The 14098-nt window shown below is 48.4% G+C and overlaps 1 protein-coding gene across 2 annotated transcripts in view; it reads left to right on the top strand.

The window, feature by feature from the left end:
* nt5dc3 (5'-nucleotidase domain containing 3) overlaps positions 1 to 14098 on the top strand; it is a 48970-nt gene that overhangs the window by 26971 nt on the left and 7901 nt on the right. For both annotated transcript variants that reach the window (XM_084335387.1, XM_084335388.1), the window contains one exon: positions 6125 to 6226. In XM_084335387.1, the coding sequence (XP_084191513.1) occupies positions 6125 to 6226 (102 nt within the window). The remainder of the gene's footprint in view (positions 1 to 6124; positions 6227 to 14098) is intronic.

The raw sequence follows: 14098 nt of genomic DNA, 5'->3' as shown, positions 1-14098 counted from the left end.
CCATGCGACGCGGCTGAGGGAAAAAACAACCCCCCGTCAACCACCATTCATAAGAGGGGACGGGGAGCGACGTACCCTATGACGGGGGGAAACCCATGACTCAACAGACCTTTAAAGGCCAACTTGCAGGTTAAACCCTACTCTGCAATTATAGGTAGTTTACATCATTGGTATCTAATTTAATAAGTAGAACCGAATGAGAGGGCCAAACCCCTCGACCAATCAGGAAGGAGGGGTTTATCCGATTACCCCCTCACAAACCCAGACCCCGTATACGATAATAATAAACAGCCATGATGATACCTTATGTAGCCAGCATGCTAATGAAACAGCGTATATCCTAACAGGATAAGCTAACCCAACGCACGCTAGCCACAGATGACAACACGTCTGCGAACAGGGTTTATAACAAGGCCAAAGTTTGTGTGAACACGACACCCGTGTTTTATGTTTCAAGAAACACAGAAGATCGAGAGAGAGAGAGAGAGGTCTATAAGACCGTGGCACAACTACACACGAGTACTTCTGTAGGCCAACACTACAGTGTTGTGGCTCAATGCCACTGTTTCAACGTAACAGAACACACAACTAAACCTCTACCCTTATAGGAAGAAACATAATTCTTCAGGACGAGGAAGAAAAAAGCCTTTCGACCGAGTGTTAGCTACAGGCCTTGCTAAGCACACATACATATGTAGCAACCAGCTAAAGACTAAAAGTCTAGCTCTCCTATCAACCCCACACTAGGCGAAGGATCTACACATCGTATCCCCAACATATGTAGTGAATAAACACACAGTTTGTAACAAAAAATACAGTCCCTCCTAGGAGGGACTTTTTATTGTTTTTACAAAATCATAGTTGGGCCGGGGAAGGGAGCAGGGGTAAACAGGAGGGGAAAGTCACATCAGCGGCGCCTGCCACGAGCCGCTTGTTGCTTGCCACCCCGGGGAGCTTTCGTCCCGGAGGGACGGTACTGAGGTGCCTGGTCTCGACGATCCCTACCGTCACCTCCGGGCGTGGGTTGGCTGGCTGCAGTGGTCGAGGCACCCTCTCTCCTCTTGGCCGAAGGACCAGCAGTGGCGGCAGGAGTGGCGGTGGCAACGGTCGCAGGTCCCCGACGACGTGGCCTCCGTCGAACTCCACCGGCGACATCGGGTGGGGGGAAATGGGGCTGGAGCACCGCACGCTCCTCCATATCCCTGCAGGCTGCCGTCATGAGCTGCATCGCCGACCCGAAGAGCCCAGCATCGGAGAGGGGTGCCGCAAGCTGGGGAAGCCTCTTCCTGTCCGGTACTCGCGCCTGCTCCAGCCATAGATGGCGCTGTGACAGTGGCCAGGGCGCGTATCTTCCCGGCGGCTATGGCCTGCAGCTGGATCAGATTCAGGATGGCTCCAGCCGCCTGGGCGTGCAGGACTTGTTGTTGTTCGTCCAGCACCATACCGCCCGTCATCATCCCGGACATAAACCGCGCTAGCTGCGCGATGTTGGATGTTGCAGCTAGGGTTTGAGTCCCGGCGATAAACGACTGGTCACTCCAGTTGGCCAACTGCCTAGCCGATTTCCCTTGGGGAACCGGCTTCCGCAACGGCTCCCACACCACCTCAGGACAAAGGAGAGACGCCATCGGTCTATCAAGCTCGACCAAATCCGCCACCCGCGTGACTTGCACGTAGGCGGGGGTAAGCCCAGTGATGTGGGAGACCACCTGTCCCTGACGCACGTAGGCCTCCATTGGGGGGAAGAATGGGCAGACAACGCCCGTCTCCCTCACAGGACGACGTTGCCATAGATGACCTATCAAGTCATCGGGGACAGGGGCAGGCAGTGGCTGCGGCAGTGGCACGCCATTAACGACGGCTGCTGCCGCTATGAGCTCCAGGAACAAGGCACGTAATTCCCCATGCGAACCTTCCTCCACTAAGCTCGTGTCCCTCACATACGAGAGGCTACCGCTCACTGCAGTGCCACCATCCAATGTGGCTGATAGCAGGGCATCTCGTCGCTGAGTCAGAGGTTCTAAACCAACATCAGAATACGAGGGACCCCAAGGAGACATACCACCCCCTGCCACACCCTGAGGGGGAGAGTGATGCGTCCCCACCGGGGCGTCAAATAAGAGCGCCTCTGCTCCCACCATGAAATCCTCCGTTTCCATCGGCCACGGAGAAGCAGAAGCACCCTCATCTGGCTCCAGCAGCTCACCAAAACCAGGCCGTTCGCCCCTGCAAGCCACCCTCCTACGACGGGAGCGAGCAGAGGCGAAAGGTTTGCGTCTCAGATCCTCTGCCACCAGAGGAGCCGGCCGACGGCCCCCCGGCGGCGGAGGAACCAGAGCAGGAACCAGGCCATCTCACAGGAGATGCCCCTGGTACACCAGCTCTTCGGAGAGGCAAGCTATCCACCGGACGCCGATCGGGCGCGACTGCCTGCCACGACCGCGGAGTCAATCCCGCCCCAAGACGCACAGCGGAGGCGGCAATGGAGAACCGCTGGTGAAGGGTGACGTTGCTAGCGCGACCCCCCGAAGAAAACATTATAACTTAGCTTTTTTCTACTTAAAATTGTGAGAGAGAGAAAAAAACGAGATAATGTTAACGCAGCTCCAACTTTCTTCAGAAAATGTTTCAGCAAACTTAAAGTGGTGTAAACAGGCACTCAATGTGGTGAAAATTGAAGAAGGAGCTGATGGTATGGCCACACCCCTGCTTATGTAGGTAGCGGATGGGGGTGTCGCCAGACAGATGATGGTAGGTAAAGGTACATGTGAGAATTTATTTCAGTTCAATACTGGATATGAAGAGTATTGCACTATGACGCTGAGCAGAGCTATACGATATATAACTTTACTTTACTTTACACTGGCTTACATTGATCTTTAACGTTGAATATTAAGCTTGTATTTCCAAATGTAGATAATGAATAAAACGTTGAAGCTTGCTTAGGCACACTGACAGCGGACAGAAAAAATTAACAATGCGCACTGACACTCTGCACTCGGCTCTTCCCTCCTCCTCTACCGTTTACTACTACGCCTAGGTGTCCCTAAAACAAAACCATTAATTAACATAGCAGGGTCATTAAAGTTTTCTTTAGTTTTCTTGTTCGCCCAATAATGATAACCAATGGAAAGACACACACACACACACACTCGCTCGCGTCACGAACACACACGCCTACTTTCTCCGTGGACTTTCTCAGTCACAGCTGATCGAAAAAAAGAAGAAAAAGCACTACATACTTTTGGACTGATCATCTGAGCTCCTCTCCAGTTGCTGCTACTGTGTTTAAATCCAAAATATTGATAAATCCTCTGCCATTGTTGTGTAACATGTCATCTGTTCTCTAGTCTTCTTCAGTCTCGGCTTCACATGAAGTTAAATCCTCTCTACAAGTGAAACTGAAACTAAGTTGTTGCATAAGTTGTTAACCCTTTCTCTGCCACGCTTATATCCATCCTTATACCATCCTCTGCCAGCTCTATTTGTCTATGGAGATGTTCCCCTTCTTTGATACCGATTGACGTCATATTAAAACTTTCAATTGTACAAGGTCCTAAACGTCCTGCCTCATCATCTGCTGGTGACCGGAGGGGGGGGGGGGGGGGTTTATAAGTCTGTGGCCGACGTTAAATCATTTATTTAGTATGGGCGATACATAGATCACAGCAGTTTATACGTTTAATAATAATCAAACACGCTGAAACTTAGCGCATCTTCCTCTGACCGTTGGGTGGTCCGCGTGGAGCAGAAAGTTCTCGATTATGGGATGTTGATATATGCGATCCATTTCCAGGTTGTATAATAGTATATACGTCCAAATCATGTTGTTTATCGAGTTATTGGCAACTGATCGCTGTCCAGTGTGTCGAGCTAGAGTCCCGCTAACGATAGCGAGTGTCCGGACCGAATATGGATGAGCACCACTTCCGGCGCGTCACTTCCTGTTTGGGCGATCCGCCGATCGGCCACCAGATGGCGCTCTTGAACCGTTGGAGAGTTGAGAGGAGATCAACAGGAGATCCCAAGTCTCCGTGGGTAAAATATGATTGCCATCACAGATTTTTGAAATATTGATCTCAAAGACTTGGATTGGACTCCAATCTTACATTTAAAAAACAAATTAAATCGGTAGTAAACAATGCAAAGTTTCACTTATCAAACTTCCGTCACATCAGAAACTCTCTGTCAACAAAAGCAGCAGCACTGTATTTTAATGCCATTATTATGTCACACTTAACATACTGTCTGACTAGCTGGACACACGCCTCCTGTACAACATTACGATCTGTACAGGTAGTTTACTGTGAAAGTTCTGGACAGGAAAACAAACAGCCACCACCATTGTCATAGCATAACAAACCAGAACCTACTGAGCTGGGACAATCTTGTCAAATTCAAAGATGCCTGCCTTACCTATAAAATCCTACATGGCTTGGCTCCTCCCCCCCTCTGTACTTTCATAAAACAGAAAGCATCTGCTGATAGATATACCAGGTCTGTAGTCAGAGGGGACTGTGTAGTCCCAAACAGGAGGTCTGCTTTTAGTCAGACAGCCTTTTCCGTGAGAGCAGCCCACACCTGGAACATTCTGCCAACACGGCTCAGGGAGTATCAAAGTTACATCTCATTTAAAACTAACTTAAAATCATGGTTGAGAGATGGTCAAGTGTGCGACCATTTTAACTGAGGGGTTGTATTTTAATGTATTTATTTGTATGTATTTTAGTGTATTGTAACCTATGCTGATTCCTACTGTGTTTTAATTATTGTACTATGTTTTTTAACTGAGGGGTTGTATTTTAATGTATTTATTTGTATGTATTTTAGTGTATTGCAACCTATATTGATTCCTACTGTGTTTTAATTATTGTACTATGTTTTAATTATTGTTGTGCTCATGTCACCTGCCCCAGAGACTACAGTTGAAAATTAGCCAACTTGGCTAAACTGGCATATTTACAGTCAAATGTTTCTTAATATGCACTGTCTCTGTATTTTAAACCAATAAATACAAATACAAAATACAAGACGCCTTACGGCGTCATTGGCAGATTACGCATGGCGGAGAATGACGTGGAAACTCGTCCTTGGCGAATAAAGGGTTATGGGGGCAGTAGGCAATTAATTTACTCATTGGATGCCTGAACACAGAATGACACCAGTATCACTGACTACCACGGCAAGCCTATAGAATATCATTTTATTTAATAATAATAATTATAATAATAATTATAAATATATAATAAGAATTATAAATATTTTTTTCCTGTTGTACTGAAATCGTACCGAACCGTGACACCAATACCGAGGTACGTACCGAACCGAGGCTTCTGTGTACCGTTACACCCCTAGGTTAAAGACAAAGAGGACTTGGAATCAGTGAAATACATGAATATGGAGCTGTTCAGCATCCAGGCTTGACAGCACAAAAAGCCAGACGCGCGGAGTCCATGCCAAAAGCTGCTCAGATTCCAGAGGCGTCCAATGTTGTGTCCTTGGTTACATTGTTGGTTCCAATCTGTCCTTCCAGTGACAAACTGGCAAAGTGTTAAAAGACCATTGGCAACTTGGCTGCAACAAAGCCACTAGTAGTACGACTTCATATTATAGGAGTTGAGTTAAATATCCTCTTTCTTTTAACATTTGCCTACCATCGCAGAGACCCGGGTTCAATTCACGGTAGCAGTACTTCCGGCTTGGTCCAACGAACACAATTGGCAGTGTTCGCAGCTGGGGTAAGAGTCCTTGTCGTTGCAACAGCGACTCCTAATGGTCAGTCCGGGGGCCTGTTCAGCACGGAGGGGATCTGGGGGAGATGGCGTGAACCTCTGCACGCATTGCGCTCTTCCAGTGGCTGGAAACTCCATATGTATTGGAGGAGACATGTGGTAGATCCGACAGAAGATCGCATCGACCAGGGCCGTGACACGCATGGGGAATTGGCATAACGACATAATACAATATCCTTCTCCTTTGAAACATAGTTGGCACAAGTTGTTTAGTTTGTTGGAACTAGTTAGGAGTACCCACATGATGAACTTGCAGATATTCCTGATATGAGTCTCTCTATGGTCAGAAATGCTGATGTGTTGATGATGTGCTGATGTGTTGTTTTTCTCAGCGACCGAGGCATGAATTTCATCGTTGGGAAGAACTGGAGGGACCTGTTTGATATTATCATTGTTCAGGCTGACAAACCTGCATTCTTCAACGACAGGAGAAAGTAAGTTTGTGTCAGTGTGTATATGTGTGTGTGCAGTGCAGTGCTTGAAGTGGGCCGGTACTTGGCTTATTCTGACTTTTTCTTGAGTACCGGCACTTCTCACAAGCTGCCGTTACTCTCTGCCTGGCCGTAAATAAACTGCATTACCCAGAGGGCACTGTGTGACGCGCCTCACGCCATGACGCTCACCTGGTCCCGTTCTCGCATGCCTGCTTTTCTCTGTCGGCAGCTAGTCTTAAGTTAGTAACGTTAACCTGGTGTAGTGGCTAAACTGAACTGAGAGCTATCGAGTTTCATGTTGTGTTTTTAAGCCTCTCTGGAAGGTTGTCTAATTTTGTATGATAAGACATTTGAAGAGAGAAAAGTGCAGCTCTATAAAGTGTGTGTGTGTGTGTGTGTGTTCATGCCAATTGGATGAAAGGGGGCATGGCAATGGGAGTGGCTTATCGGGAAAATGTTGCAGCTGTTCTTTTTGTTGTCTTGGACTAAAGTGGATTGTGGATTGACTAAAGGAATGGCTAATGGGTTCTGCAAAACCTACAGAAAACGTTAGGTTATGACTATAACCAAGTTCTGTTAGTTGGGGGCGATGCTTGGCTTCGCCTTCTGCACTATCTCGCGTACGTGCACGCGTACTGAATAAACCACAAATGTACCTCTAATACCAGTATTAGTCTGACCACACCCCTCATCAGCTTACCTTCATAAGCAGGTGTGTGGTCACCTGCTCTCCTCCTTCCCAAGCTTTCACCACAAGGTGAGGTCAAGGGCTGCAGCGGCCGTCCGAAGCCAAGCATCGCCCCTAACTAACAGAACTTGGTTATAGTCATAACCTAACGTTCTGTATCGTTAGTGGCTTAGCTTGGCTTCGCCTTCTGCACAAGGGAGGCCAAGCGGAGCCACTTGGCTGACAAATACACCCCGCTGACAGCCCCCCAAAACCATCAGAACAGGGAGGGCCGAGCCCCCCCGACCCCCCCTAATGGAGGGTAGCCCCCCTATTAGGGACGTCACGGGAGGGCGACGGACCCGACCGTGCGAAGAGGCACTCAAGCAACTCAACGCACAGGGTGAGCAGACCGTGGCTTGACCCACGACTACACCCACGCACAACCCGCATGCCACCCGGGAACGAACGGAGGAACAACCTCGTTACTGCCCCCAGAATCACGGGGTCAAGGGCAAACCCAACCCCGTGGCAAGGCCGTAGCAGCGGAGCACGAAGGAAGACCCAGACCCACCAAAAGGACTGGACTCCCTGGAATGGGGGCCCGGAGAAGTCCATGATGCCAGCATCAAGACCCCACCAGGTGGGCACGTAGTGCCCCGCCCCCCACATCGCCAGCGTATTCGGACAAAGGCCCCTCAGTTACTGCACCTGGTATTCCCAGGCGGAACCAACCAGGCCAGTAAGCCGAGCGGGCCCCGTCCCCCCAATAGTACACCGCCTGGCACACTGACCCTGCAGAATAGGCAGTCAGCATGGCCGTAAGCACACAAAAAAGGTTAACCAACGGAAGCAGGCAGCGCACCGGGGAAAAACCAGGCAACAGGCTGTTAACCCTAGCCTGGAGACTGCGGACGAGACAGGCGCCAGAGGGGACAGCTGAACACAGCCGCCCCGGCGGAAGGAGCGTAAGCTGGCGGTGTTGCATGACCAAGCCTCCATTTAACAACCCCCACCCTCAACCGGTGAACCCGGGAGTTGACACTGCTCCAACACACCAGGGAACCAACCACCTCGGTGTTACCCAATGCGGTGGTTGTTCCTATAACCCCTCAAGAAAAAACTCCAAAACACACCTGCGGGTATACACCGGCTATACCGCAGTACAAGTGTTTCAGTTTCCAAAAAGGGTTAACCCAGGCCTACGGGTCGCAAACATCACTTCGGACCGGGCCTGGCGGTACGGGAAGCACAGGGTCACCAGAGGAGGTCAAAAAACCACCCCCACAGGCCCCTCTTCGCCATGCGTGAGAGAGGAGCGAAAAACAATGGAGAACCAGCCCCTAAGCACACCGTACCTGGTATTCCCCGGCGGTCTCCCAACCAAGTACTAACCAGGACCAACCTGTGTAGCGGCCGAGATCCGACGAGATCGAGCGCGTACAGAATGGCATGGCTGTAAGCCATGACGACAGTGCTGAGTAAAAAACATACCCAACCAGGGTCTCCATAGCGCTTAACCCTGTGACACCCAGACCGACCTGGCATTTTTCCCCCTGAAAAAAGCCCAAGTCCCTCAGGGTACCAGAACAGCAGATCTGCATCCCCGGCGGACAACGGGTTCAACTGATCTGGACCAGCGTGACCAGAACCAGTCCCGTGCCCTAACCACGCCGACATGCCCCAGGAAAAGGGCAGATATGCGTGTTGATCTTAACATGAAAAGAAGGCGCCACCCAGACGTCGGGACGAACCGCGCCTGGTGGCCCACCCCAAGGGCGTGAGACCCCACTACATATGTTCAGATCCATCCCGTCATCATCCCCCAGACATGAACGAGGATCCGTCGACAACCCACCCAGGTCATGGGATGTGGTCGCCGGAAGAGGAAAAACCCCCATCTCAGTTGCTTTATAAAAACGCTGTTTCAACCACAAGCAACTAAGGCGTGCCAGTCAATCGCCTGTTTACAGCGAGCTAGCACTATACGTGCGTCGGGACACACCCCCATCAATGAACAGGCTATTTAGACCTGCCATTGAATCCCCAAGGCGCCCAGGGGAACGACAAGAGGGGTGTGACACTCCCTAACTCCAACACTTCTGGAATAGAAAGAAGGAAGCATCAACAGTATGTATCCCAGTCTACACAGCCGGGGTAAAACATTTTCACATTTTTACATCCCACCACCCTCCCATAGGAAAGAGACGGGGATCCCCAGAGAGACTTCCCACGCGAGCTGTACAGATTGAAAAGAATATATTGCACCTTGAGCCATGTAAAAAACTGGTTTTAGGGCCTCCGGGGAAGAGGCACCGAACCCATACACACTCAATAAACGAATTGAATCGAATATACATACAATAGAAAAGGACCCTTCTAGAGGGTCCACTCACTTTGACAATCTGAGGAGGAAGGCTCTGTACTCTGATGGAGGCTTCCTCACATGGATCACATGGAAGAAGGAGTCCGAACTCACAGAAGGCCTGAGTAGGCGCTTGGTGAGGAGGAGCCCTGACCACCCCCCCTGAAAACAGATCCATCACATGGACCTGAACAGCACACGGAAGTCCTACCAACAGAGACGCGCACGGTGACGTACTCTATGGCGGGGGAATTCCTGCGGTGCACACGCCCAATATACCAGGCCGTGGGACCAGGAACTCCCTCCCCCCCCCCCCCCCCCCCCCCCCGTAACGTGCCGAACCGCCACGTGACGGGAACCTTGAAGGACAGGGGGTGTACCCCTGACCGACAGAACAATGGGGAGAGGAAAGGTTACCAGTTCACCCCTTTACGACCCCACACCCATGATACGACGTAACGACAAAAAGAGAATATGACACAGTCATAGTCAGCTCTATGAAGCGTTTCACAGCTCCACACAGCGCACGAGCTAACCTGCTATCTGATTTTTACTAAGGAAAAACACAGAATAGAGAGGGCTCTAAGAACCCCGGTCCAACATACACATGTGCTTCTGTGGCCAGTACAACCCAGTTGTAAGTCACATGACACACACAACCCATCATCATCACAATGAGAGAATACATCATTCTTGATTAGTATCGACCACAGGCCTTGCTAAGCACACGACAGCAACCAAACCAATTTCCCTTTAGGAAATAAGTTTCTCCAGCAGATTTAGCACAACCTCAGCAATCAAGCTGAGAGTTACATCGTATCCCTACCACACAAAAGACACAATTAATGCACAACATGTCTGATAGGAGGTGATAAAGTCCCCAGGGAACCGGGGGGGGAAAAACACAATCCTCCTATTTTACCCTCAACACGGCCAGTTAAAACAGGAAAACCTGTTAATGTGTGAACTCACTGTCCATTGTCATTACAGTCTGAGAAAGAACATTCTTTTACTCACTCGTCACCAAGCATAGCTTCATAGGTTAGTTGCCTTAGTAGTGAGTACACGGTACACATAAACACCATGATGTTTCTCACACAACAACCAGATCAATACATCACGACCTGCACGGAGAAGCTACTGCCAGTGACAAAAACAGCTCACACACAACCCGCAACGTATCTCAAATGCATTGCAACAACACACGTTTTGGGAAAAAACACCGTCATTCACAATACATTTAGCAAGGTAAAACCAGAAGACGTGTTATGAGGGTCTGGCCAACCCCGTACCTGCCCGGAACGCAGATCAGCGAAGTGCAGTCATAAGCCACCGTAGAACACAGCCCTCTTTGTTGACGCAATCCCCGTCTAGGCTCAGGCAGGGTTGACGAACATCCCCTGTCAAAGATGACGTCGTGGTCAAGAGTGTAAAACATGTTAAAAATCAAAGCACGTTCAACAGAATAGCATCAAGCTAACGGCTGCTCCAACCGTTCTGGTGCTATCGCTTCCGCTCGCGAGACGCCGATCTACGACGCACGCGATCAGGAGCGAGCTCCCGGCGGCGCGCGAGAAGCCTAAGCTACCCCGCGCCAGGCCACCGACCGGCTAACCGTAAGCTATGAACATGTAAACAATGACATAACACTCACCCAGACAGGCCGCCGTTCTGAACCCTCCTCACTTTTTAAGAGAAAAGAGAAAACAAGACGTCAACACCGCTTCACAACGGTGACATTAACACGTCCGGCGGAATCAGCACAGTACCAACTGGCCTGTATAGCTGACTTTGAACATGAATCTGCCGCTATCGCACATTACATGCACATATCCCCTCGTGAAGGAATACTCTCATTTGGATATGAAAGATGGGGTCTTAACACGGTGACAGAGAGAATCCACTCGTCCAGAACACACAGGGATCACCAGTGTCAATGGTCGCGGCCCACTAGTTAAAACTATAATGGTCGCCAGACCAAGGCCTTCTGTCGCCTAGACGGCTAAACAAAGGACCCTAGCCTGGGGCCGGTTTCCATAAACTTTGTCTAGTAGCCCCCATAGCACTAACAGACAAGTGGAGCCCGCCAGCAAACACTACTCACCCAACCTGGAACGCACCGCTCCTCACAACAGCGGCATGTCCGACAGTTCAGCTGTGGCCTGACAGGTTTCACCCCAACAAACACAGCAAGGAACTGCAGTTGAGAAGCATGCAGCGGCGTGCTCCCAATACGAAAACCGGTGGAGGGTTTGTAGAATGATCATCATCTTCTAGACACTCCAGTACGAAGACAATATCGCCGTATTTTCTCGAAAATAGTGAGAGAGAAAATAAAGATATGATGTCAACGTATCCTTGTTTCCCAAGCTGTTCCTAATCCAATTTCTTCCATCATGGTGTCAAGTGTGGGGATCTACCGAGGCACCTCTTCCTTGTGGTGAAAGCGAGAAGGAGGAGAGCAGGTGACCACACACCTGCTTATGAAGGTAAGCTGATGAGGGGTGTGGTCAGACTAATACTGGTATTAGAGGTACATTTGTGGTTTATTCAGTACGCGTGCACGTACGCGAGATAGTGCAGAAGGCGAAGCCAAGCTAAGCCACTAACGATACAGAACCTTTTTCCTGGCCACGTGTCTGAAAATACTGGATGAGTAAAATAATCCTTTCCCACCTGTAAGCTTTGTAATAGGACTCACTCAGGTTGTGTGTATTTGCTGGTTAGAAGGTGTAGCAGCTGCTTTCTGTTTCTGTGTGTGTGCATGTGTGCACAAGTGTTGTCTCCACTCTCCAGCTGTAAACAATGAAGGCATTGATCTTATGGCATGCTTTTGCCATCATTTAGACATAATTTCAACACAGCAAGACAAGTTGCAAAGGAGAGTAAAGGAGAGAGAGAGGATGAATAAGCGGTAAAGTGCCAGATAGCACAACAAAACACACCCAAAAGAAATGTCTGCGCCTTATTGTCCCCTCAACACTGAAATGAGAGTATCGGCACTTGCTTTTTCCCACTTCAAGTAGTGTGTGTGTGTGTGTGTGTGTGTGTGTGTGTGTGTGTGTGCGCGCTCATTGGCAAACATGTTTGTGTGCATGGGTGTGTGCATGTGAGTAAGAGACAGAAAGCGGTAGCGTCTGTACTCTGTGTGTGTATATATATATATGTGTGTATGCGCATTTGCATAAGAACTACGGCTGTACCGAATGCTTCGAAGTTTCATAATGTTGACATTCGAATTCTAAATCAACATTCGAATTTTAAATGTTTTATAAATAATTTTTTTTATATATATATCTTTTTTTATATCTTTTTTTTTATGTGTCTATTCATTCTGTTTAAACCAATGGGGTTTTCTTCACAGTTGCAGATAAAGATTAGGCTACACTAATATTTGAGTATTATACTATTATAGTATATGACTCATCATAAACATTTAAATAAAACATTTATCAGGGGCGGCTGGGTGGCGCAGCGGACATTGCGCTCGTCACCAACGCAAGAGCCACCGGTATCGAATCCGGCTGTCAGCGTTGCCTCCGGCTTGGGCCGGCCGTCATACTGACTCAATTGGCAGATTCAGCGGGAGGGAAGTCGATGGGTGGTAGTCTGGTCGTTGTAAACAGCGACTCCTACAGGTCGGTCAGGGCGCCTGCACAGCAAAGACAGGAAAATGGCGGGGGCAGTGTGAGCCTCCTACACGTTACTCCTCGCCAATGAGAGTCCGCGCTGGCAGGTGAAAAGATGTGACTGGCTGCCTCCACATGTATCTATCCTCCATACGACCGGCCAGTGGGGGGCACATGCGAGCAACGATCAAGACAGGGGAGGGGAGAATTGGCACGGCTAAATTGGGATGGGAGAAAAATAGAAAAAGGAGGAGAAAAAGTGGATAAAAAAAAAAACATTTATCATAAATGATGTAGCCCAGGGGTTCCCAAACTTTTCAGGCCGGGGCCCAGAAAATAAGGCGTCAGAGAGCCGCGGCCCAATGCACATCGTCTGGCTTTTTTTTTTTTTTTTTTTGTCAGGCGCCCGATTTTTTAAGCCAAATATCACTTCAATCCTATTAAGTTAGTTCAAGTTAGTTATTCATTTATATGTGCTATTTATGAGAGGGCTAACTTGTTGCAAAATAATAATGATAATAATAATAGCCTCATTAAAATACTATTGTTGCTTCGGTTGTTTTCAGTGTTTTATGTGCATAATCTGTTATTTAGTTTGAAATGTTCGTTGAAATAAGTAGATTTTTCGTTTTTGTTTATTTATTAAGTTAATATAAAACCATATAGTCACATTTTAGAATACAATAGAATAGAATTTTAGAATACAACTAGAAACACTGTCCTGGCCTGCTTCTAAGTTCAGTGGCCTGACAAAAAAAAAAAAAAATTATAATAATAATAATTTAAAATCATCTCGCGGCCCATCCGTGGCTGCTCGCGGCCCACCTTTGGGTCGCGACCCCGACTTTGGGAACCACTGATGTAGCCTATCTGCATCCTCTTGGCACTCGGCGCTCCATCAAGACGTCACCATCACTTTCGTGCCAACCATGCCCTTTTTAATCCGATTAATCACAGATTAATCACTTTATTCAAATTGAGGATTTAGTTTGAGGATAAAAAAAAGAAGAGAAAAATATTGGATTTTGTCATAAAATATGACGACAGATATTCGAAGCCTCGTTCGAATACTTCAATAGAAGCTTCGAATGTTACAAAATTACATTCGGTACAGCCCTAATATTATAAGAACTATCAATAACTTTACTATAACCTCATGAGCTGCAAAACGATCACACTGGTTAAACTTAACTTGGTTACACTTCCTGCAC

The sequence above is a fragment of the Notolepis coatsorum genome (genome assembly GCF_963971535.1).
Source record: "Notolepis coatsorum genome assembly, chromosome: 18".
Taxonomy (NCBI): Eukaryota; Metazoa; Chordata; class Actinopteri; order Aulopiformes; family Paralepididae; genus Notolepis; species Notolepis coatsorum.
The sequence above is the reverse complement of the archived record's forward strand: the minus strand, read 5'-3'. Positions and strand labels throughout refer to the sequence as shown.